The 27,008-nt window shown below is 34.2% G+C and overlaps 1 protein-coding gene across 1 annotated transcript in view; it reads right to left on the bottom strand.

Moving 5' to 3' along the window:
- DGKB (diacylglycerol kinase beta) overlaps positions 1-27,008 on the bottom strand; it is a 688,394-nt gene that overhangs the window by 394,500 nt on the left and 266,886 nt on the right. Inside the window, exons 18-19 of the mRNA XM_077757671.1 lie at positions 10,295-10,380; positions 7,928-8,017 (exon numbers count right to left, since the gene is read on the bottom strand). Coding sequence (XP_077613797.1) covers positions 7,928-8,017; positions 10,295-10,380 — 176 coding nt within the window. The remainder of the gene's footprint in view (positions 1-7,927; positions 8,018-10,294; positions 10,381-27,008) is intronic.

Genomic DNA, 27,008 nt, shown 5'->3' with positions numbered 1-27,008 from the left:
TAGGAGATAAGGTGTCTCCTGGTCAGCTGTAAGAAATTGAGATAGGGGATGCCTATTCTTCCTTTTTCCTAAAGATGGTCAATTCCCTAGCCAAGGTCAATCCTCCTTTGGGATACGTTATGAAAAATTGGGATGATTTTGATCCACAAACCCTGAAGAAAAAGTGACTCATTTTCTTTCCCACCAAGGCTTGCCTCCAATATAAACTGGAGAAGGGAAATGGGCCACCAGAGGAAAATATCAATTATGATACTATCCTACAATTGGACTGTTTTACAAATGTGAGGGGGGATTGTGAAGAAGTCACCTATGTTCAGTGTTTTGGGGGCCCTAAGAGAGAATCGAGCTATGTATAAGGTCCATTTTGGCTTGTTGGCAACCCTTTCCAAGAGGTGAAAACCAAGAACCCTTGCCTGTACCCAAAGCAGACCTAGAGAAAGGGGAAGGGAAGTCTTCCATCTCAGCCTCCTCCTCCTGAGGTCCTCAATTTGTACATCCAGACTTAAAATCTGTGCACCTCTGCACCCTGCTGCCCTACTCATCCAGGCCTTCCCCATAATGCAACAGGCATGTTTCCACTACCAGAAGCTAAAGTGCCAGAAGGGAGAACACAAGGAGGCACCACTGTGGTAAGATTACAAGTACTTTTTTATTACAAGATTTAAGACAGATAAAGGGAGATCTAGGTTAATTTTCTGACGATCCAAATAAGCATACAGAGGCTTTTTAGAATATTCTGGAAAGATATAATGCTTGTTGAATCAGACCCTTAATGAGACAAAGAAACGTAGGGTTCTAGCAGCAGCTGAGAGATATGGGGACAAGCAGCTCAATTATCATGGGCTTGGAGGTCCTATAGGGAAGTGGAAGGGACCAGCCAGTCCTGCCCCCAAGATCCTAATTGGGACTATGAACATCCCATTGAGGAATGGTATCCAAGCTTGTGTTTTAGAAAAATTAAGAAAGTCCCAAGTTAAGCCTTTAAATTATGCTAAATTAGCCACTATTATGCAAACACAAGATGAAAACCTGGTGGCCTCCTGGAAAGGTTGAGGTTAAATATATGGGTATCTCCCTGACACCCCCCAAAGCTGAGAGGATTGTAAAGGACAAATTTGTCACCCAGTCAGTTCCACATATTTGGAGAAAGCTGTAAGAATTGGCTGTTGGCCTAGAAGGAATCTGGAGGAGTTCTTAGGAGTTGCCAATTGGGTATTACAACTGAGATCAAGAAGAGAATAAAGAACAGAAAAGGAGGCTTTAGAAAAAAATCTGAGGCTTTGGTGGTGGCTTTCCATACTATGTCAGACCAGATTTCCCTACGTCCTGGCACCAAGTGCCATTTATGTGGCCATTGAGGGCACTAGGAGTCTGAATGCCCTCAGGGACTTCTGTCTGCAAGGGCTCATAAAACTAATGTCCCTGAAAGGGACTGATGGGGTCCAGGAGTCCTTACAATGGTTCCCCTAAAGGACTACCTATCAGAAACCTGGAGCCTCAGGCAACTCTGGATATACAAGGTAAACAGGTTGATTTCCATCTTGACACCAGAGCCACCTTTTCTGTCCTCCTTTCCACTCCTGACCAACTATCTAAACACAGTGAAATGATTACAGGCATCTCTGAAAAACTATTTTTCTCTTAGCCACCAGGTGCATATGGGAGACTTGATTTTTTCATATTCTTTTTTTAAAATTTTTGGGTTTTAAAAAAAATCCTTATTTATTTTGAAGGAGAAAGAGAGCATGAACAGGGGAGGGGCAGAGAGAGAGAGAGAGAGAGAGAATCTGAAGTGGGGTCCAGACTCTGAGCTGTCAGCACAGAGCCCAACACAGTGCTTGAACTCATAAACTGTGAGATCATGATTTGAGCTGAAGTCGGACACCTAACCAACTGAGCCACCCAGGTACCCTGATTTTTTTCATATTCTTTTTTGATAATGCCAGAGAGCCCCACTCCCTTGCTAGGAAGAGACATTATGACCAAATTAGGGACTATAGTGCTGCTAGCTCCAGGACAGTTCAACAACTACCTAAATTTACAGCAATCTAGATATCAAAGATCAATCTTTCTTTGAGGTAAAATTAAATATTCCTCATGGAGTTGTTCCTAAGGAAACTGGATGGCCAGAGGAAGATTTGAGGATTGAGAACCATAAATTAGTTTAGGTACTTAATTATTCTAACCAATGATATCACAGGATCCAAATACATATAGAAGAAGGAAGAAAAACTATAGTTAAATTGATTTTAAAAACGACCAGAAATGTCAGGGATTTTTGGACGGCTATAATGTGTATTTCCTTACTATGGTTTGGCCTCCTTCCTAGAAGGCATGGCATTTGGAAAAAGAATGCTTGTTGGTCTATCATTCTTTTTGTATGTCATTTGTAGAAGCTGTCGTGTATGCCAGAAAATAAGACACCTGAGAAAATTTTCCTAGCCCAGATGTTCCAAATACCTTCCCACTATATGGCACCGTGGACCAACCTCTGAACCTGCCCTAAATGATGTTCCCTGTCATCACCCTGTTGAACAGGAAGCAGTTAAGATCATTCTTTGTACCAGTTCCTAATGACAGTTAGGAGTTATGTGTTTAGAGGGGGGTGATATGATAGGAAAAAGATAGGATTCAGTAGGCAAAGAGGGAAAGATTAGGATCTGAAGTCCCTGGGTGGGGAAAACACATATTCTGTAATAAGGCTGGGAGTGTCTGACCACAGCAAACCCCCTCAGGTGTAAGGTCTCTCTTTTGAATGTAACAGACACCACCTACTTTCCTTTAGGTTCCTCCCAGGAATTTGAGGGAAGATCTGACAGACCTGAACCTAAAACCTATGACCCACAAGAAAGTAGTGTGGCCATAGACCACCCCTCATACAGTAGAAATGAACCAATCAGGAATGGACCCAGCACCTAGAGCTATCCAGTTAATAAGGGTAGAATTTGAGAAGGAACAAGGGGGAAGGTAAGGGAGGGCTAATCGGAACCTTACAAAACAAAGGCCTTTGCCTATAGTCACTTTCTAATGTCCCTTCTCTGTAAAGAGAGCTTTCATACTATTCTTCCTTTTTAATCTTATACTCATAAAGCTTTGCCTGCTGCTAAAAAAACAGTCATAATAATTAAACTTACATAGTTCTACCCTCATTCTTAATGTTTAATGTCTCCTAAATTTTTTTCTTTTCACAATAATAAATATTATCTCCCAAATGAATATTACCTATTATCCCAGTTTAACTGAAAAACAAAGTTAAGAATATTCACCTCTTTTGCAAATTCCATTCATTTGAAACTTAATATGGTGGTTTTTAGACAGAAATCAATTTAGATATACTAATGTAATATATTATAGTATCGTATAATGTAGCATGAAATTATAGTATAATATATGTAATATGTAACATATAATATAACATATTACAATAGATTATTTATATATACATTCAGTAGATATATGAATAAATTATAATGCTTTAAATGAAATATTAAGCTTGTCCTCATCTTCATCTCAGGTTAATAGCAGCATGATTCAATATAACACTAGAAAAATGTAGGAACAGCAAGTGACCAAGAAAGAACAAAGTAGATGGATTTAGTGAAATTTAACCATAAGAGCTAGATTCTAGTAGTTTCACTCACCTTAAAATCTTTATCATTGGTTATTTTCTCAAAATTTTTAGGGATAAACATGAAAAAGTCTAATACCAATCAGCTTTCTAGCAAAATAAAAATGGAGGTAGGCAATAAATCTGTTTTGAGAATCACAACAACTGCAACTGAGAGGTAATTTTCAAAGGTAAATAATTCCAAATTGTAGCCCTCAATTTAACAAATATCTACACCCTGCTTGTTTTATCTATGATCAGCTTGTTAAATAATGATGCGTAATGGAAAATAGGATTCCAAAACTCAAGGTCATATTTTTTAAAAAAGACTAATTAAAATTGCTAAATAAATAAGTACAAGATTATGTCTAAAAATTTTTTAATGTTTTATTTATTTCTGAGAGAGAGAGAGAGAGAGAGAGAGAGGGAGGGAGAGAGAGAGAAAGCAGGGAAGGGTCAGAGAAAGAGGGATACACAGAATCCGAAGCAGGCTCCAGCCTCTGAGCTAGCTGTCAGCACAGAGCCTGATGCGGGGCTGGAACCCACAAGCAGTGAGATCATGACGTGAGCCGAAGTTGGACACTCAACTGACTGAGCCACCCAGGTGCCCCAGTACAAGCTTATTTCTAGAAAAGAATGATGTTATTTTGCTTCCATTATTTTGATTTAAAACCTATAATCCCTCTAGGCTAAGAAACAAAATAAAAGCATAATTAATACTTAGTTTCCATTTAATGATGCAATGTTATGACAAAATCTATTAAAAAAGTCTTTGGGGTGCCTGCGGGGATCAGGTGGTTCAGTGTCTGATTCTTGATTTTCGCTCAGATCATGATCCCAGGGTCATGAGATCGAGCCCCGCATCTGACTCTGTGCTTACAGCACAGAGCCAGCTTGACATTCTCTCTCTTCTTCCCACTCTGCCCTTCACACTTTCTGTCTCTTTCTTAAAATAAACAAATAAAAATTTAATTTTTTAAAAAATAAAGGGTCATAGATATTTTTATAAAGGAAAGCACATAAAGGAAAGCAATAACATATATTTGTTAAGTGTATGCTCCATCTAAAACTCTGTCTCTTAGCCCCTCACTCTCACAAAACATTTTCCCTGGCATAATCTTACATTTTTGTTAGACTAATTATTGCCAGAAAAATTGCAAACAGAATGTAAACTAAGTATTTTCAAATGCCCTAGGACATCCTACATTCTTACAGTGTTATATTTTCCCAAATACAATCTTGTAAAATAATAAACTTAAATAATATTATTTAATTATTTAATATATTACAGTGACTGAAAGTTAACCAAATGATTATTGGTTGAATAAAGTATTTCTTTCCCAAATGATAAGTATGATGATAATTACTACAATTACCTAAAGTGCTCAGCACAAACACTAGACAAACAGTTTGATAGTTTGAACCCACAAGGCAGACAGTATCATTTTTTAAAATCTGATGAGGAATCAGAAGCATACAGTTGTTAAGCAACTTGCTCAAAGTTATCCACATACCTGGTAAGAAATAATTACACTTTAGAGCATGTTTCTTTATCAAATGGCGTCTCTATTATCCTAATCATTCAACTTAGGCAACTCGCCATCCCCCTTAATACCCTGCTTTCCACAAAGCCCCGATCCAATGCACCCTAAGGTTCTATCAGCCCTTCCCTAAAAACGCAACTCCAGGGGCACCTGGGTGGCTTAGTCGGTTAAGCGTCCGACTTTCGCTTAGGTCATGATCTCGCGGTTCGTGGGTTCGAGCCCCGCGTTGGGCTCTGTGCTGACTTCCAGCTCAGAGCCTGGAGCCTGTTTCATAGTCTGTATCTCCCTCTCTCTCTGACCCTCCCCTGCTCATGCTCTCTCTCTCTCTCTCCTAGAAATAAATAAAAATATTAAAAAAAAAAAAACGCAACTCCACTTGTCGACTTCTCTTCGTTTGCTTCATCATCACCCTGATCCAGTCCTTTTATTCTCTAATTATGAAAACTATAACACAAGTTCTTATTGGAAAACTCTATCTACATTTTCACAATTTCTTAATTTTCTTAAGTTTATTTTATAACCCTCAATCTACTTCTAAAAACATAAATGTCATTATGTTACACTGATTTTGAAACTCTCTCCAAGTTTCACTCTATACTTCAAATTAAATCTAGCAAAATTCTTAACAAGACCACCAAGCCCCTGCATTATTTTGGTTCGTGATGATCTCTCCAATCTCCCCCATTCCATTATTATGCACTACCTCACAAATGATTCAAGAGTCACATCAGGGGGCGCCTGGGTGGCTCAGTGGGTTAAGTGTTGGACTTCGGCTCAGGTCATGATCTCATGGTTCATAGGTTTAAGCCCCGTGTCGGGCTGTGTGCCGATAGCTAGCTCAGAGCCTGGAGCTTGCTTCAGATTCTGTGTCTCCCTTTCTCTCTGACCCTCCCCTGTTCACCCTGTCTCTCTCTCTCTCATAAATAAATGAAACATTAAGAAAAAAAAAAAAAAGAGTCACATCATCCTTCCTTTAGCGTTTTCAGTTTAGGAGGCTATTCCTCCTTCCCTGTATTTTAAATCCAGCTTAAATGTTACTTCCTCAGAGAGTCGTTCTTGATCAGTTAGCTTAGTTTCTCCCCATTATTCTCTAAAGATATTTGAGTGTTTCGGAGCTTTGACATATACACCATATACTTCATATATTATAATGCCTGTGTCTTTGACCATGGTTAATAATATATTTAAACTTGTTTTATAAGAAGATCATTTAAAGATGCTCCAAATGGAACTTCTATATCAGTTTTGAGATTGAAGGCATTTACAAGTTTGGAATCTAAACGGAATCATTAATTTTCAAATATCAAAAATATTTTGCAAAAGAATACACAAGAAGCTACATGTGTGATTCTCTTCCTTTTAATCAACATGCATGTGTAAGCGCTGGCAAATACTAGAATCTTATAAGTAATCGTTCATTTTATCTGTCTGTTGGTCTTTAGAGTCTATGATTTAACTCAGTGTTTCATAAAATCCTTTTACTAAATTATATCCCTAACGAAAATTATAAACATATCATATACCAAGTTTTTACTTTGTCTCCAATTCTGACATATACCTATACCTATACATATACAAACATATACATATACATATACATATACATATACAAACATATACACATGGCTTAGAGTTTACCAGTAGGCCAGACACTCATGGAACAATTGTTCTCAAATTTTTATTGTAAATCAGAGTTACTTATGAAGTTTGTTTAAAAAGAATCATCTGCCTAGGTCATCCCCAGAGATTTCCATTCAGCATATTTGGGGTGAGGTCAGGCCACCGTATTTTTAACAAGCTCCTCAAGGGCATTCTGATTCACCCTGTCTTAAGAGACACTTTTTAAACTTTTCTAAGTGAGTTTAGAAGCTAATATTAGATTTCAGTTCTGAGCTCTTTAGCAAAATCTGGTTTTCTTTACTTTGGCATCTTCAGGTAAGTAGAGCCTATTAATGATACTTCAAATTATTTTAAGGCCTTTTGAAATATTCCCCCCTTATCGTATTTTATGCATAATATTCCACTTTGAATTCTTTGAGTGTGTCAAGTGCCTTTCTCCTTCTGGGTGTCTGAACTTGAGATTCTTTCTTGCCTTTGAAGTCTACCCTCAGTTCTATATGGCTGTCATTATCCATCCATTAGGATTCTCCCTATGTTCTCTTGTCATTTCCTCCACAAGACCTTTTGTTCTGTTGCTAATATATAGGTCTACCTGTGAGTAGGAAGTCTCATAGTTTACATATCACTTTATGTGCCACTAGAATTCAAGGCCCCCTTTGAAGGTAGACCTTGTTTTCTATTCCTAACCCTGTATCCCAAGTACAGAACACACTGCCTGGTATAAAGTGGGTCTAAAAATGTATTATGTAATGTATTCATTAGCTTTTCAATTTTTTCCTTTGTTTGTGATTTTGCTACACAACTCAGAGATTTTTTAATCTCTGAACATTACTTTAAAGTTGACCCATGCTTCTCTTATTTCCTAAATTAGAAACCCCAAACCAAAGAGGTTTAGAAACTTGCCTTGCCCCATCAAGTCTATAATTAGTATCAGACTAAAGCCCAGCACTTAGAGCCTAGTGCTTGATCCATTATTTGTTTCCCTACCCAAGATAATTGTGCAAAACCATATACGGTGTCAGAACAATTCAATTTGCTAAATTCACATGGCAGTTATCATATATAAAAAATGATGGGCTTAGTTTTTTTTTGGGGGGGGCACTCTGCACTGTATTTCTGTTTATTGAAATTCTCATTATCATGTGAGCTGTTTTACCTCCTCCCCATCGCAGGCATCTCGCTAGATCATTGCCGGTCCCAAGAGGCAGAATAGCAACTGGAGGATGCTTGACAACATTAGCCTTTTCTGTGGAACAGAAAAATTAAGATAAAATAAAATTTTGATCACAGATGGAAAAACAGTAAATAAGACAGCTTGGCATGAAGCATCTCACTAGGTACTTAAAAGCAGGAAAAGTTATGTTTTATAGCTATATACAATTACAAATTAAGTTTCATTTGTGTGTATTTATAATAATGTATAAAACACAAATAAATACCATAATTCACAAAGTGACAGGAATTTTCAGGACTCATGCCTGAATAAAGCCTTTTAAAATCTTAACTCAATTAAAAATTATGGCAGATTTGATTTAATATCAATGAAATTCTCAAGGATTCACGTATATGCATATAGGAATATCCTAGAGGTGGGTCATCAGAGTGGAGGAGAGCATTGCTGTAACACCAACACCACCAACTCTAGGTATATTTCACTTTAAGAAATAAAATGTTTCAAAAAAAATCAAACTCTGGAAGCTAGTAAAATGTTAAAAATGTTTCACTGTATTCCTACCCATGGCTCTGCTTTGGGTCAAAGTAAACAACATAAGAACTGGGTAATTCTGAGATCAGCAGGGTTCTTTCAGATTCAGCTTTATAGAACATAGTGCTTTGGGTTCAGAAAAGACCTCTGTCATTAAAATTCTGCAGTTTTGTTTAAACCATCATATGCCTTTGATTACTCTCACAAACATATATTGCTTTTCTTTATTTTTTCTACCTGCTCAGCCATCAAAGTGAGTATGTGGCTGTGTGGAAGAATGGGGAGAGAAGATTATTTAGGGATGGATGTGCCCCAGTGTAATCTGTGAGGTTTAGATTTGGGACGCGAAAACAAACTGACAGTAGTTTTTACTAACATTCTCTGTTCAAGCGGCTTTAATTACTGCAGTTCTTGAATTCTGATTTTCTCCTTTGATAATGCACCTTATGCTATTTACATCTTCTACTGAAAGGCTAAAGAACAGTTTTCACTGTTTCTTAAAAAAATGACTGATATCATAAGATGCTTAGGAAAAGAGTATTGACACATGCACTCACTTTTAATTTGAATACTTTTGTGTATATGAAAAGATAGAATATTCTCACCTGTATTAACTAAATGAAAGTTTGCTTCGATTTACATATATAGCAAAACTTCTTTTGAACCAATTATTTGCCTTTTGTGAAGGGCCCATTTTTGTAGCTGAAATGAGAACTAAAGAAATGGATATTTGTTTGGAATTTATCTCCTAATAAAGGCTGATTCATGATGATTTTACTGACTAGTAATGAGTTCTGACATCTGTCTCTGAAAAACTAGATAATTTTTCTCAACCATCACATTTTTTTGGTATATGTCTACTTTTGATCCTTAGTTGTGTATCTGCTTTGTTTGCTTATTTAAAAAAGTTTTGGGGCACCTGGGTGGCTCAGTAGGTTAAGCATCCCAACTGCAGCTCAGGTAATAATCTCACAGTTGGTGGGTTTGAGCCCTGCATTCAACTCTCTGCTGACAGCCCAGAGCCTGGAGCCTGCTTCGGATTTTGTGTCTCCCTCTCTCTCTTTCTTTCTCTCTCCCCATCTCTCTTCCTATTAAAAATAAATAAGTAAACATTTAAAAAATTTAAAAAAATGTTTTAAAAGTTTAGAGAACCAATATAAAATAAGGCTAAAGTGTGAGCTCGAATCCCAGTTCTGTCAATTCACAGCTCTTAAGACACTATTACAATTATTTAACTTCTTCGTATATTTGAGCCTCTCTTTATAAAATGGGATTATCAATACCATGTCACAGAATTGTGAGATTAGGATGGGGTAAAAATCTTAGCACAAGGTCTACAAGATAGTTCATGATAAATAAAAAATAGCTATGGTAATAATGATGATTGATATATTTGATATGAATGTACATATAGAGGGTAAGGTTTAGAGGCTCCATGCTTAAATGAAATAAGTACATCTATTTGGCACACACTTGATCACAAATGCTAAGATGCTCTTTGGCTCCCTCTCCAGGGCAAAGAAACAAATGGAATTTGTAAAGCCTGACTTGAAAATAGCTCTGAGGATTTAGTAAATTCCAAGAGAAATGGATTACAAAAAGAAGGATTTCTAGATAGAAATTGCAAATTATTTTGCCAATTAAGATTTCAAAATGTAGAAAATGCATTAAATCAGTAAATAATGTGCAACATGCCAGATGTCTGATTATACCACTGTAGCAGTCAAAGATATCAATGCATTAACGACATAAATAAGACATACAGCCTTTTAGGTTACCACTCTCACCCCAGCCACATTAAATGTGTGTCTCCATTACCTATGCAGTCCAAAATCCACCCCACAGTTCCATCTCCACCACAGGCCAACACTCTGAAATCAGGAACATCACGGAAAAAGTTTAACCTGAAAAATAAGCATGTCATAGCACATGACTGACACTTTAAAATTAGGACTTGTAAAGTTTTGTATTCTTAACATTTTATCTAATGACAGACATTTTTATTTTATGAGAACTGTAAAATAACATCAATGATTTTGTGGAAAAATATTCAATTCCTATCTAGAATAAAATTATAAAATAAAAGAATTAACATCTTGCTTAAACATATTTTAACTGTATCTTCTAGATTAGTCAACTCTAAAGTTTAAAAAACAAAACTGATGCATCATACTAATTTTATTAAAACTGTCTCTCATATTTGATCTGCATTTCACAAACAATCCAAAGTGACATATATGACAGTGTTTCATTAATAATTTTCACTAACCAAAAATTCTCTTCTGAATCATTATATAACCATTATGCCAGCAAATAAGGTTTTGAGAGTTTTCAGCCTTTTCCATTACTGGAAGAAAGTGATCACACTGCTCTTGGGGTTCTGTTTCCTTTGATTTAGAATCTGCAAATAGTAGGCTTCCTCTTTGCTTTTGACATGGCCCTCTGTGTTTGCTATCTAGGAACACTCAAGCTTAATTTCTGGGTGGGCTGCAATAAATACCATAGTGTCTGTTGCTACTGCATATAACATTGTGCTTATTAATGAAACCTACCTGAGGGAAAGTTAAAAAGGCAGGTATCACAGACAGTTATAAAATTGTACATGCCTGTTTTCTTGCAATTAAAAAAAAAACTGAAACAAGACAGAAATATGTGGAATGTGTCTATTTATCTCCCTTATGCAGTGATAACCGACTAACAGCAATATAATATGCAATCATCCAAGAAATGTTTCCATCCATTTAGGTATGTGAATGTACACATATGAGCATTATTATGCAGCATATTTTTAACATGAACAGAATTATGCTATACATCCTGTTAATGTATTTGTATCCATTTTTTTATTTAAAAATGTCTAAGAGACCTTGCCGTGTCAATTCATATACTGCTGCATCATGATTTATAATAAGTGAATGCATTATATAAGTCTACACTCCATGATCAAATAAACCATTTCCCTTCATGTACTTTCAAACTATTTCTACTGTTTCACTATTACAAAAAAATCAGTATTATAGTTAATATTATCTGAAGTACATTTATGTGATCATGTGCCTGTTTTGAAGGCTAATCTACCAGAAGGAAAATGTTCCAGTATACCATCATATTACTCTGAACAGCTCCCGCTATCAGAGATCTAAATACCGATTTCCTTCAGCTTCAAAACACTATAGGTAAACAACTTGATATTTCTTCAGTAATAGTGAAAAATGGAATGATGCTGTTATTGTAAAATCACACATTCCTGCTTGCTAGTGGACTGAGCATATTTCTGTAGGTTTACACATGCGTGATCTCTTCTGCGAACTGCATCTTCAAACCCTCACCATCTTTTCCACTGAGTTTTCTTTTATTATCTTGTGAACTTTACATATTATAAATGTTGTTTCTCATTCAAATTAGTATTAGGAAAAAATTTTGTTAAATTAATACAAACAATGCATAAATATAATAGAAATGCGTACAAATTTACTAAAGCCCCACCATCCTATAATTAGAGCCATTAATATTTAGAACATGAAAATTCCAAGTATTTTCTTAGGTATTATATGGTGGATATAATGTTAGACATGCTGCAATGTTTTCTTTGAGTTTCTTTCCCGTTTGTGTGCTTACATTATGAATAATATAATATTATGCATAATTTAAGCACCTATGTACCAATTGCCCACCTCAAGGGGAGAATATTCCCAATAATTTACATAGACCGTTGTGCTCTTTCCCTCCTCCTCATTCTGAGTATTCTGAATTTTTAGTTATTATTGCATGCCATAGACAACATATTGTTCACTTTGTCCTTTTTCTACTTAGCATTATTACTAAGACGCAGTCATGTGATAGCTGAAGTTCTCTTCACGTATAGTTGAAGCTATTTTATTTCTATTCCTAAATATCATTTATGTGAATGTGCCTTTTGAAATTCATGTCAATGGACATTTGGATTAGTTATGTTCTTACAAAAACTGCATTATTGGACATATTGGTCATGGACAGTGGTTACTTTAAGAGTAGGCTATATTTACATGCAACTTAAGTTTCCCAAGAAGTTTTACCAATGCATGCACCCATTCACAGTATAGGTAATATTTGGCCCATTCTCTCTAATACCATTAATGTCACATTTCTTAAATTCATGTGTTTCCTCTTTTTGAAATGGTTATTTATGACTTTTATTTCTTTACTCTTTTGTTTCTTGTTGATTTGTAAAAAATTCTTTACTTGTTCTTAATTTTAATGCTGTTTTTGCAAATAACTTCTACAAGTTGATTTTTTTTTACCTTAATTAATGTGTATTTTAATACACAAGATTTTAATGTGTTCAAATTCATCAATATTTTCCTAAGTGGTTAACCCTTTGGCCTGTATTGTGTAAGAAAATTTTGCTTAGTCAGAGGTCTGAAGATAATTCATATATAATCTTTTTTTTCAAATTTCAGTTTTACCTTTGACAAATTCTTTGTGGTGTTGTGAGGTATAGGGATCCCTTTATCTACTTCCCATTCTCTACCTTTCTCCCTCTCTCCACCCTCTTCTTTCTTTTTGATTCTTTCTTTCTCTCTTCCTTCCCTCTTTCTTTCCTTGAGGCTGCTATGCATCAATTTTTCTCTCTTTTTTAATCTTTTTATTTATTGAATAATTTCACTTCCTATCATGCAAGCTCCATCATAAATCAGATTTCCATACAGGAATTCATTTCTTTCTGAACTGTTTATTTTATTCATAATTTTTCCATACCTGAACCAGTACCACATTCTTATAATTCCTTAAGTAATTTTATAAGCCTGTAACTCATAAAGTGTAAAGAATTTAGGCTATTTTCCCTTCTTTGCTTTTCTATACGTTTTAAAGTTAACTTGTCCTATTCCACACACAAAAAATAACAAAAAAAACCCAATTACGATTTTGAACAGAGTAATACAGCCTATAGATCAATTTTGGGAGAAATAAAAATTGTATAATGTAATGAAGTTTCCTCATCCATGATACAGCACTGTTTGATTTGTTTAGATATTGCTTACTGTCCTTCAATAAAGCTTTTCATTTTCTGGCTGCAGGTCTTGTATATATGTAATTAGGTTTATTCTTGTTTGTTTTATAGTTTGTGTTGGTATACTAAATATTATGAAAATAGTTTACTATTAATATTTTGTTGCTGTTAGAAGAAAATATATTTGACTTTTATATTTTGATCTTATAAAGAACCACATTACTCCTGTGGTTTCTATTGCCCATATTTTGTAGATTCATTTGGATTTCTATGTAAATAACTGTATAATACACTAATAATAATGGTACTATTAGTGACCTCCAATCTTTCTAATTGTTATTCCTTTTTGTGCTGTCTTGAGTTCTAATACATTGTTGAAATGGGATATTCATAGAGAACACCCTTATTTTTTTCCTAAATTTAAGTGGAATATTTCTGGTTTTCCCCATTTAATAACGATGTTTTCATACAGATTTTCTTATTCTCTTCTTTTTTGAGTGACACCTTTTATAAGGTTAATAAAATTTCCTTCTATTCCTATTATAGTAAGGGTTTTTTATTATGAGTCAATGTTAAAATTTGTTCTGCATCTTTTGAGATACTTATATGGTTGATCTCATTTAATCAGTAATGTGGGGAATACATATTTAGATATTTTTGCATTATTAAAATACCCTTACAATACTTTTATATGCCCAAGTGGGATATTGCTTATTAATATTTTGTAGAGAACTGGATTTCATTTGCTAATATTTTCCTTAGACATTTTGAATCTGTATTCATCAACAAAGTAGACTATTTTTCTTCTTCATACATTCACTAATTTTTTGTCAAAATTATTCTGCCTCATAAAATAGGTTTCAGAATATGCTTTCGTTTTCCATTTTGGAAGCATCTGTAAAATTTTTGGAAGGTAGCACTGGCATATAAACTATCCAATTTCTGGTGAGTCTTTGATTTATCTCTTTCTTTTTTAAATAATTTTTTCAATTCCTTTAATAGTTATTGACTAAAATTTCTATTTTAAAATACTCCCTAAATTGGTTTTGGCCATAAGATATTTGATTAATTTGTTTATCTCCTACATTTTCAAACATTGTCTCACTGAAGTGTAGAAAAGCTTTTCAAAATATGCTGGCAGCTGAAAAGTTTACTGTAGAGCTAATGGTTTCTGGTGAAAGCCTAACCATCCATTTGACTCACCATTGTTCTTCTATTCCATGATGATGTTTCATCTGTTATTCATTGTCGTTTCTTTTAAAATTGTCATCATTGGTTCTTCAGCAGCATCCTACCCCCAAACATAAACCCCATGTGACTGTCAGACCAGCTTACTCTCTGTAAATAGATTGCTAAAGGGATTGAAAAATTGACCTCTCTGTCTCAGCCTCTTATTCCACTCAACCCATGCTGTTTTCCCTAGAGATTCATTCATTCCTTATTTCATTCATTCACTGAAGTGGAAAATTATTTAATCATTCTGAGCCTCAGTTTTCTAATCTTTAAAATGGAGTTAATGACATTTGCTTCATTTGGCTGTCTTAAGAAAGAAACAATATGTATATGTAAATTACATTTTACGAGCCACAGGTTATTACTAATTCAATTATTTCCCTTCATTATAAGTAGTATATATGTCTTATAGGTCAGAGTGCCATGCCTTTACTTCCACCCCTCCCTCTCCTTCAGTGTTCTGGCAAAATAATCACAGGGAGAACTGCCTACCAAGCAAAGCTGGATGGACAATGAGGAGTTTCTCTACCTCTGATATGAAACTGTGGCCGGTGAAATACTGGGAGGCCTACTTAGGGCATTAGGGCCCAAAAGTGCAGAGGAAAACAGGTCTGACTGAGAACAAATCAATCCAAGACACTTGGCAAGAACCAAAAGGCAGGGCTCTGTATGGGCACTAACTTTTCACTCATGAAGCTGGAACAGCCAACAGATGTGAGGCTCCCACTTCATACGACATCCTAACAGTAAGAAGGATGAGGGAATAAGGAATGTCTGGAAAAAGGCCTTATCTTGGAAACTTTAGTCCTGTGTATTGTACTTTCACCTACCCATTTCAGAGGCCCATCCACTTGCAGAGTTAATACATATAAACATTTCTCAATGAAGGAATCATGCATGGCTCCAGAATTTATTTAGGTTATGTTTATGGAAATTTATTGAAATTAAAACTTAAGGTGATTTATGAAGTAGATTAATAATTGTTGAGCTTCAAGTGTTGGTCAGTGCTCTCGTAGGGCATTTACTATTTAGCTAAAATAGCTACATTTGAAGGAGATCTTATATTAGTGTACAGCCATAGTAGCTCTGTGTCGGCTGCTTTCCTATTACACTTGCTCAATAGCCAACACTGCACCACACCCTGTAAAAAAGTGGGTGCTGAAATCTTGAAGCTTAATAGCACTAAAAGCAAATCAAGATATTTCATCTAAGATTTAGAAGTCTACTTTCCATTGTTAAGAAGTGTTAGGATAAAGCTCACAAAGAAAATTTAGGAAGTTTTAATTTGTACCTAAAAATAGAATTTAAAAAACACACAACGAAAACTTTTGAAAAAAGAAAGAAAACCTATAGTATGGATTCCATAATCTTGGAAAGTATTTTATAATTAGATTTCTTAAATGATGGCATATAGGAATTTCTTTTTATTCTGATCTCACATTTTATCAAAGAAAATAAACGATTTTGTCAATTACATATAATTGGGCTCTATCAATTAGAAATCAGATTGAACACATAAAAATACATCAATGTATAGCTATCAAACTATGCATATATTGTAAAAGTATAGTCTTTGATATTTAAAAGAATTCCGTATGAGATTCATAAATACTGTTAGCATAATAATGCAGGATGAGTGCCTATTAGTAAATGCTCTTCATATTTCTTAGCATTAAAGAAACGCAAGGTTGAAGGATCAAAAATGACTTTATTATATGTTCTCAACTCTCCTTTTTCTTTTCCTCTTCTTTGTTTAGAAAATAATGTATCAAAAGCCTGCCTTAAGAAAGGTCTGCATTTTGATTTAGGCGCTTTGAGCCAGAAACAAGCATACTTATCTCTTATTATTCAGCTCAATTAATATTCATACTTACATGTACACAGTTAAATATTATTCTTACAGTTATAAGAATAAATGACTTCACAATTGCCTCATTAAAATCAGGTTGAATCTTCTGACTTGTGATGTTGCTATTATTTTTGTAACCATATTGATAGTCTAGAAAATCAATTTTTTTTTTTTTTTTTTTTTTTAAATTTTTTTTTTTAATGTTTTATTTATTTCTAGGAGAGAGAGAGAGAGAGACAGCGTGAGCAGGGAGGGTCAGAGAGAGAGGGAGTCACAGACTGAAACAGGCTCCAGGCTCTGAGCTGGCAGTCAGCATCAGAGCCCGACGCGGGGCTCGAACCCACGAACCGCGAGATCATGACCTAAGCGAAAGTCGGACGCTTAACCGACTAAGCCACCCAGGCGCCCCTAGAAAATCAATTCTTGATACCTTCCACTTAATTTTTTTATGCTCAGACTGCATCGATACATACCTTGGTATCATTGGATACTATTATTGGTGCTGCCATCACATGCATAACTGCATGAAGCAGTTATGTCACCCAAAGTCTCATCTCTACTATATATTACCAAATTAACAAAATATATTCCTGTATAGTATCCTTTTCTGTGCATCTTGCTAATGTCAGCTTCAAAGTGATTATTCATCAACTATAATGTGTCTCCCCCATCACTTCAGCTTAAAGTAAAACTAATTATAACCATGTCCTCCCATCTCACATCTTATGTACTCTATTTTACTAATAAAATATGAAGGTTACCTAAACTAGCAAATGCACCTGTTTTAACAAATTTGGCTAGTCTTTTAAGGATATTGTATGAAAGATGGATTTATACTGTTTTGGCAAGAGGGCATTTCATGTAGACAATTGGGATAGTCATAAAAAATGTAACTTGAACTCATCATGATGAACCCAGTATAATTGCTGTTACCACCACAGCCAGAAATAACTTCCAGAGTATTTGAAAAAACATATATCCAAGTTCACCATTAATAACTGAAACATTAATTTCATTATCTCTGGAAAAATAAAAAAACATATTTTATGCATATGTATTTACAAGATAATGAGAGAAAGACAGAATAAAGGAGAAAAGCAGGGAGAAATGAAAAAGATAATGAGAGACAGAAAATGAGAGACTATATTTTCTGGAAAACCTGTTTTCTTATTAAATAACCTTAATATTCTCCCTAGCATAAAATGAGTTAGAAAGGAGAAATAAGCAAAAACAGGCTCTGTTAAGTGGTCCAAATATTTGGTTCCTTTTTCACTAATGAATATAATTCTTGGAAAATTAATATAATAAAAATATCAAGCTCTCTCAGATTTTTAAATGAATAAAAAACAAATACTTAGCTAAAATAGTTTTGACCTTTTATTGAAACTATTCATGATTCCATTTGTATAACAAATACTTTTAAAATGGTCTTACTTTAAAATATACTTATTCTGGTATGTAGAAAATAGCAACTGATTTAGTATTTCTTAAATATATAAATATAAATTAGTATCTAAGGACCAAGTAACTGAAGAACATAAAACAACCTTTTTTTAGACATTTTTTAGACATTTCCTCTCATCTCTACATGTTAAAGAGTTTTCTACATTATAATGGGAGGGAGGTAATTTGACTCAGTATTTATCTAACTATTATGAGCACTACAAATATGCAATTAAGCTTATGGCCAGGTATGTGTATCTTCATCCCACCAAATCCTAATGTGTGTGTGTGTGTGTGTGTGTGTATACAGAGTTTGCATATTAACATGGCTTATATTTTTTAAAATGCAATTTTAATATTTCTTCTAAGTTTGTAAGTTATATGACTACAACATAAATAGAAAAACTGAAAATTTTGAAGTGACGAATAAAGAGAAAAATATGATTAAGAGTTTTAACTTAGCCAAGAATTACACATATTTCCTGATAGTTCAAAGAAGTAACTTGGAAGAATTCATTCCTAATACTTCCAGTTGGAAAGCCCAAAGATATCATCTGTGGTCCAAAGGACATTATCTAAAATTAACTCCAAAAATGTAACAGCAAAAGTGATTAGGTTGCTTAGGTCTGTTTGGAAAATCTACTCAAATCCATTTTGTCATTCTAATGCTTTTATTATTAGTAATTAGAATGAGTTTTTTATATGCATTAGATCATTCCACCAAGTTAATTTTAGAATGTGAAGTAAGAAGTTATTGTGAATTAGGAAATACATTTGAATTTCTGTAGACGGGGAAAAATACTTTGATAGAAATCAAATACAAAAGAATAGCTATAAGTGCTTAAGAGAGAGATGTTTAATAGAATATTTATATACTGAGAAAAGTAACTTCTATGAATGATAAGGCACCTGCATTGATTCCCTTATTTAATATGCATTTATTAACTACAACTCTGTGCCAGGAACTGAGTTAGATTCAGTACCAAAGACTCAAAAGTCCTTGCCTTCCAGTATCTGACTAGTTTAATTGAGAAAGCAGACAAAACAACACACAGTTCAGGTCACAAGAGAAAGTTCTTTGAGAGCAGTTGATGCAGATTAAATAGAGTATATCAAGGTTAGCTTAATAAAAGTGGAGACACCTGAGTTGAATATTGAAGCTGAGGTAAGTTAATTCTCTGATGAACTGGGGACAGGAAGTGAGTAAAGGATAATATATAAGATGAAGGGTGAATATAAGATACCAGGAAAGTGATTAGATCAGAAATTCTGGACAGTGTGAAATAATGCATTGTCAGAAGAGAAGGGACAGTGCTATTCATCTTATTATGGAATACAAGTAAGTGAGCAAGTTTGAGAAAGGGCAAAAAATTTGTTTCATATTAGACATGCAAAATTTGAGACATCTACAGGACACTAACCTGGAAATGTTGCCTATAAGTTGTATAAATCTATGGGGCTGCAGAAAGAAATTTGAGATGAAAGGCAATATTCACAAATAATCTAAATGTATTTTGATGATCAAAATCAGGAAAAGAAGTAAGAAGAGGGAATACACAATAGAGGTGAAAAGGGTTGTGATGAAATACAGCAAACAAAGATTGTCTCTTTTTTGGGATTAAAACCTTGAGCAAATTATTTAAACTGTCTGATCATGAGTTTCCTCATCTGTAAATGGAGAAAATTACCAACTCATGAGGTTTTTGTATTTTTCATAATTCCTGACCTATGCCCAACAAACCATCATTATTTTATTATTATAAAGTTTAGGAAGCATATGTGCATGAAACACAGCTCTGAGTACAAAATTCTAGGAAGATGTAACTTTCAAGGGATGAACCAAGAAGGATGTATCCATTTATATAAAGAGAAGAAACTCTAGAGATTGGAAACAATTATTTCCTAATGTCCAAGGGAGAGGAGGCTTATGAAATGTAAAAATAAACAAGGCTTTATTTAATGTCTAGAAGTTTATTATTGACAATAGCAGTATCCATAGAGAGTAGAGTCAAAACCCCAGCTATATTGAAGAGGAAATAGCAAAGTGGAAAAACAGCTCACCCAGGCAATGCTTAATCTTTTAATGTTCTTTTGTCAGTGAAGCCAAAATATTAAATTAATAACCTTCCTTATAACACACACAAGAAAACTTGGAATTGAACAAGGATATTAATGTAGAAAAATCATTTGATCTAGATGAAAAGTCATGCTTCCAAGAATGATATGCAAAGAGGTTTTCTGCAGTTTAGATGGTTGTTTTGAGCAGATAATTACCTATTAATTTTGAAGCAGATACTGATGGTTCTACAGTATATTTGTGCTTATAGTTTCAATATGGTCAATGAAATCACTAGAGCTCCCATTGTCAATGGTATACATCGGAAAGCATTCTGTAAAAATTAAATATTCATTATCAAGTATTTCTGAGAAAATACAAACTCAGACCTGAATTTTTCATTTAAAATTCATTTTAGTAAATTTTTGCTGAAAAATTTTATTGCAAAATAAAAAAAACTATTACAAACACAAATATTTATAGATTTAAGCTACGTGTTTATTTATTTTTCTAATGTTTATTTATTTTTGAGAGACACAGAGAGACAAGGCATGAGCAGGGGAGGGGCAGAGTGAGAGGGAGACACAGAGTCTGAAGCAGGCTCCAGGCTCAAAGCTGTCAGCACAGAGCCCGACACAGCACTTGAACTCACAACACTTAACTGAGTGACACACCCAGGTGCCCCAAAACTACATATTTAGTTAAAAACAATAGTGAAGAAGAGTATTCAAACTAGTCACTAAAATTCTTGGCAGGACTGCTTAACTTCTCTTCTTCACATTTATTTAATATACATCTAACCTATGATTTCCCCCAACCTCCACTGACAATGCTGGTTGATACATTTCTTCTCCTTTGTGTATCACAAGGAGCTAGGTGTCAGTGGCCAAGGCATAAGGGGCTGGCATACCAGTCAGGGTGTTTACTGAACAGTTAATTTTATTTTTGAATTCATTGAATACTGTACTTCAGAAGAAACTGTTGCTTGTCTTTGCATGGGAAGGGCAAAGAAAAGAGAAGCTTTTTTGTTTTGTTTTTTTGTTTTGTTTGTTTTTGTTTCTGTTTTTTTTCTGGTAATGTTTCAGATGTAATGATTACATATTAAAGTGAGAGCACCATTCACTGGACAGGTAGGTGTCTTATACTCTACTTGAAGAACACATGGCAGAGACTGGATATACAATCTGTAGAGCTCCTAAACCCATCATCATCAGAATTTATTAAAATGTACCAATTAATAATATTTAAGTTAAAAATACAGGATTTCTGGGCAAATACTAAATTGAGATGGATGCTGGAAAGCCAGGAATAGACTGGAAGAGTCTTGGGTAAACCTAATTATTATATTCACCCGATGTGATTTGGGTCAGTCCATTGTCATATGCTACTTCCATCCTTTCTGGTTCAGCCACCATGGCCATCTTGCTAATGTCCCCCAATCATATCAATATTGTCCCATCCTTATGCTTTCCTTCTTACCCCTCCCTCTGCCTTAATACTCTTCTATGACAAGGCCCAATGGCTTGCTCCCTCATCTCCTTCATGTCTATACTCAGTGAGTTCTTCCTTGCTTAACTTGTATCAAAGAAAAGACCATTGACTACCAGTGTATATTCTCTTTACTTTCTCTGCTGACATAATGTATATTTTGTTAGTTTAATCTGTGTTCCTCCAGTGAAACATAAAGCCATGTGAGTAAAAAGTGTTATCTCTTCGTTCAAACTGGACTGGCAGTTCTAAGACCTGTTCCTCACATCTGTACGCCATTTAATAAATATATGCTGAATCCGCATATGTTACTATCATTGTTGTGATTATTAAGCTATGTTTTATTTTCACTTAGCTGTTACATCATTATTCTATTTTTTGTGTGGATTACATTGTCCACTGTTATTCATTTTAATTAAATTATAGAAGTAAACTACCTGATCATCATACCTAAAAGATTCTGACATAATCACCTACTATGAGTTTTCTTATGTTCACTCATTAGTAAGCCTGTGTCCTTTAACTGCCTGGCGTGGATGGGAAAGTTGTACCAGGAAAAGGTACTGGGAAGGCTTGGCAAATTGTGAATACTCAAATAAATTAGATTATTAATTATTAGAAACTTTACTTACATAGAATAAGAAACAGGTTAAAACATATATATATATAAATGAATTAGGTATTTCTAACAGCCAATTCAGGTGAAATTGTTCATTAAAGAGTATTCAGGGAATTTAGATAAATAATAACCTTTAAATAATAATATGGATCTCTAATTGTGATTCAGCCAACTACTCTTGCTTTCTTTGTGAGATGAATAACAAAAGTTCAGATTCTTCAACATCTTTAAACTCGCAATTCATTTGCTGATATATGTGAAAAGTGACTATAGTGTTGTAATATCCAAAATGGGAGAGTTCTTCTTTAAGGCAGGTGATTATATGACTTTATTAATTGTAGGAGCACATTATGTTTTGCTACTTTTACTACCTATAGATTTTTAATATAAAAGCATAAATTGACATTCAAACTCATTTATACTCGAGTGATCAAGACAGAATTAAGCTCAGACATTTAATTGAAGGGTTGTAGCTCACAAAATCATCATAAAATAGGATTAATCATCAGGATTGAAAGGGTGAGACAAGGGCTTTATTTTTACTTTCCCAACATTTTTTTTTTTTTTACAACCAGCAACATTTTTTTCTGGATAATTCCAGTAGAGTTGGGTTGAATTTCTATGATCTTTTCATCAGCCTTCTGAGGGTTTTATTTAGCTCTCTGAAAAAACAAGATTCCATAACAAGAGACATATGTGGTAGGTCATCAGTTCTGATTCAACATGGATTTTATTTACATAAAATATGGGAGAAACTTTGTTACATAAAATTATAACTTAAATTATGAAAGTAATAAAATTTGTGGAACCTATTCATCTTTCTTAAACTACACATTTACTTTAATAGGAGAATATATTTAAAATGTTCACTATGCAAACATGTATATGAGAATCTGTAGACTGTTAACTTTTATTTTTAATACTGTATATGTTTTGCATTTACTTCAGGTGAGTGAAACCAAACATTTCTATATATATAGTACCTTTCTTTTAATTTTTTTAATAGTTTTTGTTTATTTATTATTTAATATTTTTATTTATTTCTAAGAGAGNATAAAAAAAAAAAAAAAAAAAAAAAAAAAAAATCATTATACCTAATTAGGCTAACAACCTGGGATATAATTTACATGATTTTAAAAGATTTATCTTCTCTGTTATTTCATTTCAATAAATACTTGATTTTTTTCTGAAATATTTTAGGGATGATATGAAAATAAAATACATCATCTGTACTTTCACAAAGTTTCGAGTCAGAAAGAAAAAACTGATGTCACAAGTACACAAAAACTTAATACTGACCTCACACAGGCCATATTAGCATACGTAGTTGTTGTAACAGCTAGAAATGAACATATTTATGTCAATGTTGTGAAGGACAAAAACACTTCTTCATTCTCTGACTAGAAAGCAATATATATTTTATATTTCATCTTTTGCAACTAGTTCATACCTGCAAATGATTTATTCAATTAGACCACAATATGCTTTATCAGGAAAAAAATCATTTTTATGACATAGGTACTAGTTTTAGAGATCATTAATAGAATAGAATCAGAGGTAATTTTTATGAGGAGATATCATGGAAACAAGCAAACTAATATCCATTTCTCTTTCTGTCTTGAAAACAATGAAAGATTAAAAGGGAAATGTCCAAAGAGTTTGATATTTACTAAATAACTCACACTAAGGATTAGCAGAGCTCCAATACATCAAAAAGTTTCTACTCTATAAACAAAGTTTTAGAAAAGAAAAAATAAATAAAGATAGGGTGTGAGAAGAGATGCATACAAAAAGATTTTTATAAATAGGTGTGGTAAGTAAAAGTAAAAAAAATGGGGAAAAAAGGAAATTAAAAGAATGAATAACTGCAAGCTCATGGTAGTAGGTAAAATAATTTTTTAAAGTACTTCTTTGATAGCAGTTGGAAAGTAATACACCAGAAACAAATTGAGATTAAATCACAATGAATATTAGATTAGTAGAGAGAGCTTACAGAATGGAACAGTTTCCAAAGTAAAACACTGAAAGGGAACCACTGCAAAGGCAGCTTTGGTATCAAAGCCATGGTCAAGGATAGCGAGGCTAGAAACAGGGGTGGTGAGAGTTACAACAAACAAGGAGGTCAGTCACAGCCTGCCCAGGGGCCCCATCATGGGCAGTCACCTGTGGCATTTGCCTCCAGGATTATAACAAAGAAACAGTTCTCCCAGAGAAGTGCTGGTCTGCCACTGCATTCTCAAAGGTGATCCAAATGAAACTAGAAATTTAATGTAATTCCATTCAAATCCATTTGTTTTAAACTTGAGACATTAATAAACTAGGGAGAGTAAACATCACTAAATTTTGAGAGAATAATTAGGGGGTCAGAGTCTATAAAATGCTATATTCTTAAAATCAAACAGACCAAAAAAGGAAAGGAAAGGACAGCAATACTCTAACATATATATTATTTCATCATATATGAAATAATGTCAAAGCAGTGGTGAAAGAGTTGGGCTAATGAACTAGCTTTTGTCCAGACAATTATATTTCATTCAGAGGCAGAAAATGTGTTCCATGTCTACATAATCCAAACCTTTCAATGCATATCTAAGAGAAAATTCAATCTTGAAAGATTAAAGGCAGGCCTTTAAACAAAATGTAAAAAGTAATAAAAAAGATATACAGGAATATTTCATAATCTCGCCTTGAGAAAAGAGTTTTCTAAAACTTATAAAATGGAGAAATGCTTCTGCATGGAATTAGTAGATAAAATTTTGTGTATTTATATGGACAAAAAAGAAGAAAATCTATAAACTGAAAGCACACAGAGCAAACTAGAAAAAAGCATCTGCAACACATATAAAATATGGTGTTAATATTTATGAGATCTTAAAATGAACATAGAAAAGACAAATAAATCAAAAGGAAAATGGGCAAATAAAAGAACATATGCTTTACACAATAAATAGAACAGTCTGGTATACATAAGAAAAAAAAAAAAAAACTTGTTTGGAGCATCTGTTCTTTTGGCCTTATTTGATTATGGGGAAATATACTGCTGGGAATAGCCTTGGTAGATCTACCAAACAAGTAAACCAACTGTACTGAATCAAACAATAGGGTAGGCATGTGACCAAAGCCAGGCCAATGAGACAATTTTTCTCTGAAATTTGAACCTGAACTTTGATCTAAAGAGATAATCATGATATACTGATTCATCCATATGTGACAATCTGCCAAAATGGTAGTGCAAAAGGCTTATTATTGTCTAAGAATTTACTATCATTATTATCAATTTAATTGGGAAGTTACTCCAATTATACAGTATCAGCCTGGACTATAATACCTATTAAATAGCAATTAATCTATTTATTCAGTGGTTTTCTATGCTGCCTGCACAGAATGAATCAACTGGGGAGTTTTAAGATATTCAAATGCCTGGGATCACCTCCAGATATTCAAAATATTCCTATACTCTGCATGACTCCTTCAATTCATATCTATGTACTCACAGGGATTTTTTTTTTTTTTTTAAGTAGGCTACAGGATGGGTATAGAGTCTAAAACAGGGCTTGAACATATGTCCCTGAGATCAAGACATGAGCTGAGATCAAGAGGTGGATAGTTAGCCAACTGAGTCACCCAAGGACCATTCTCATGGGGATTTTTTTTTAAATTCTTACTCTTTAAGGATAGAAGAAACTGATTTCCCAATGCCTCTCCGTGATATATCTGAAGTAAAAAGAAGTAGACTGCTGTGTAAGTACAGCTATAGTGGGAATAAAAGGTGAACAGCAAAGAGTGCCAGTTGACCAGAGGACAGTATTTTAAACAATAAAATTTGTTGTCTACCTTTTCTGGACAGAATGATGTCCAAAGTTTATGAAATACAATTCAACTAGCTAAAAACATTTCCTACATGATAAAGGACTTACAAAGGACAAGATGCAAGGAAAACCTATATAAATGAACTTCTCAGAATGAACTGATAGTTGGGACCTTAAATGACCCAAAGGAATCCCAATCATCATTTTTCCTTAGTTATTCCTAGGGAATGTGCACAAAAAGGCTCATGTTTACACTGGTAGGCGTGGAGGTTATGAAAGATGTAAACATTAATTTATCTTAAACAAGAAGGGTAGTTAGACTCATGAGTGCTCAGGTCATCAAAGAAACCAGTGAGTGATTTCCAATGTGTTGATTTACTTCTAGGGACTCAGACAACTATTTAGGAGTAGCCTAAATTAATCTGACTCCTTCCATAATGGGACTGCAGCCTTTTGCCTCACTGCAGTAGACATTTATTCTAGCAAACTGGATTTAGTTTTCCTTCCCATTATGTTTCTCCTAAAGGCCACAGTAACTGACTTACTGAATGCCTCACACACTATCATAGTGTCTCACATACTGCTGTTTCCCTTCAAAAAATTCCTTTCACACAGAAGGAAGGACAGTAGGTTGATGCCCCTAAGACTTGAAAGCCTTCTCTTCTGTTTTACCAGGCAGAAGCAGTTGGTCAAGAGAACACTGCAACAGCCTACTGAAGACTCACTCAATCAGTGGGAGCACTTAAATGGTGTACTACAAACTGCTGTAGCACATGGTCTAAACTAGGTGACACTGCTTACACATGTCAGAAAAAAACATGGTCTGGGACAAAAAGGTAAAGCTAAAGTGATTAAACTTACAATTATCCTTAAGACCCAATGTGATGGTTAATTTTATGATCAACCTGGTTGGGCCATGGGGTGCCCAGATAGTTAATCAAACATTATTTTGTTTTTTTCTGTGAGGGTGATTTTTGGATGAGATTAATAATGAAATCGGTAGACTGTGTAAAGGAGATTGCCCTCCATAATGTGGGTGGGCCTC

This window comes from Crocuta crocuta, unplaced genomic scaffold, assembly GCF_008692635.1.
Source record: "Crocuta crocuta isolate KB4526 unplaced genomic scaffold, BGI_CrCroc_1.0 scaffold62, whole genome shotgun sequence".
Taxonomy (NCBI): Eukaryota; Metazoa; Chordata; class Mammalia; order Carnivora; family Hyaenidae; genus Crocuta; species Crocuta crocuta.
The sequence above is the reverse complement of the archived record's forward strand: the minus strand, read 5'-3'. Positions and strand labels throughout refer to the sequence as shown.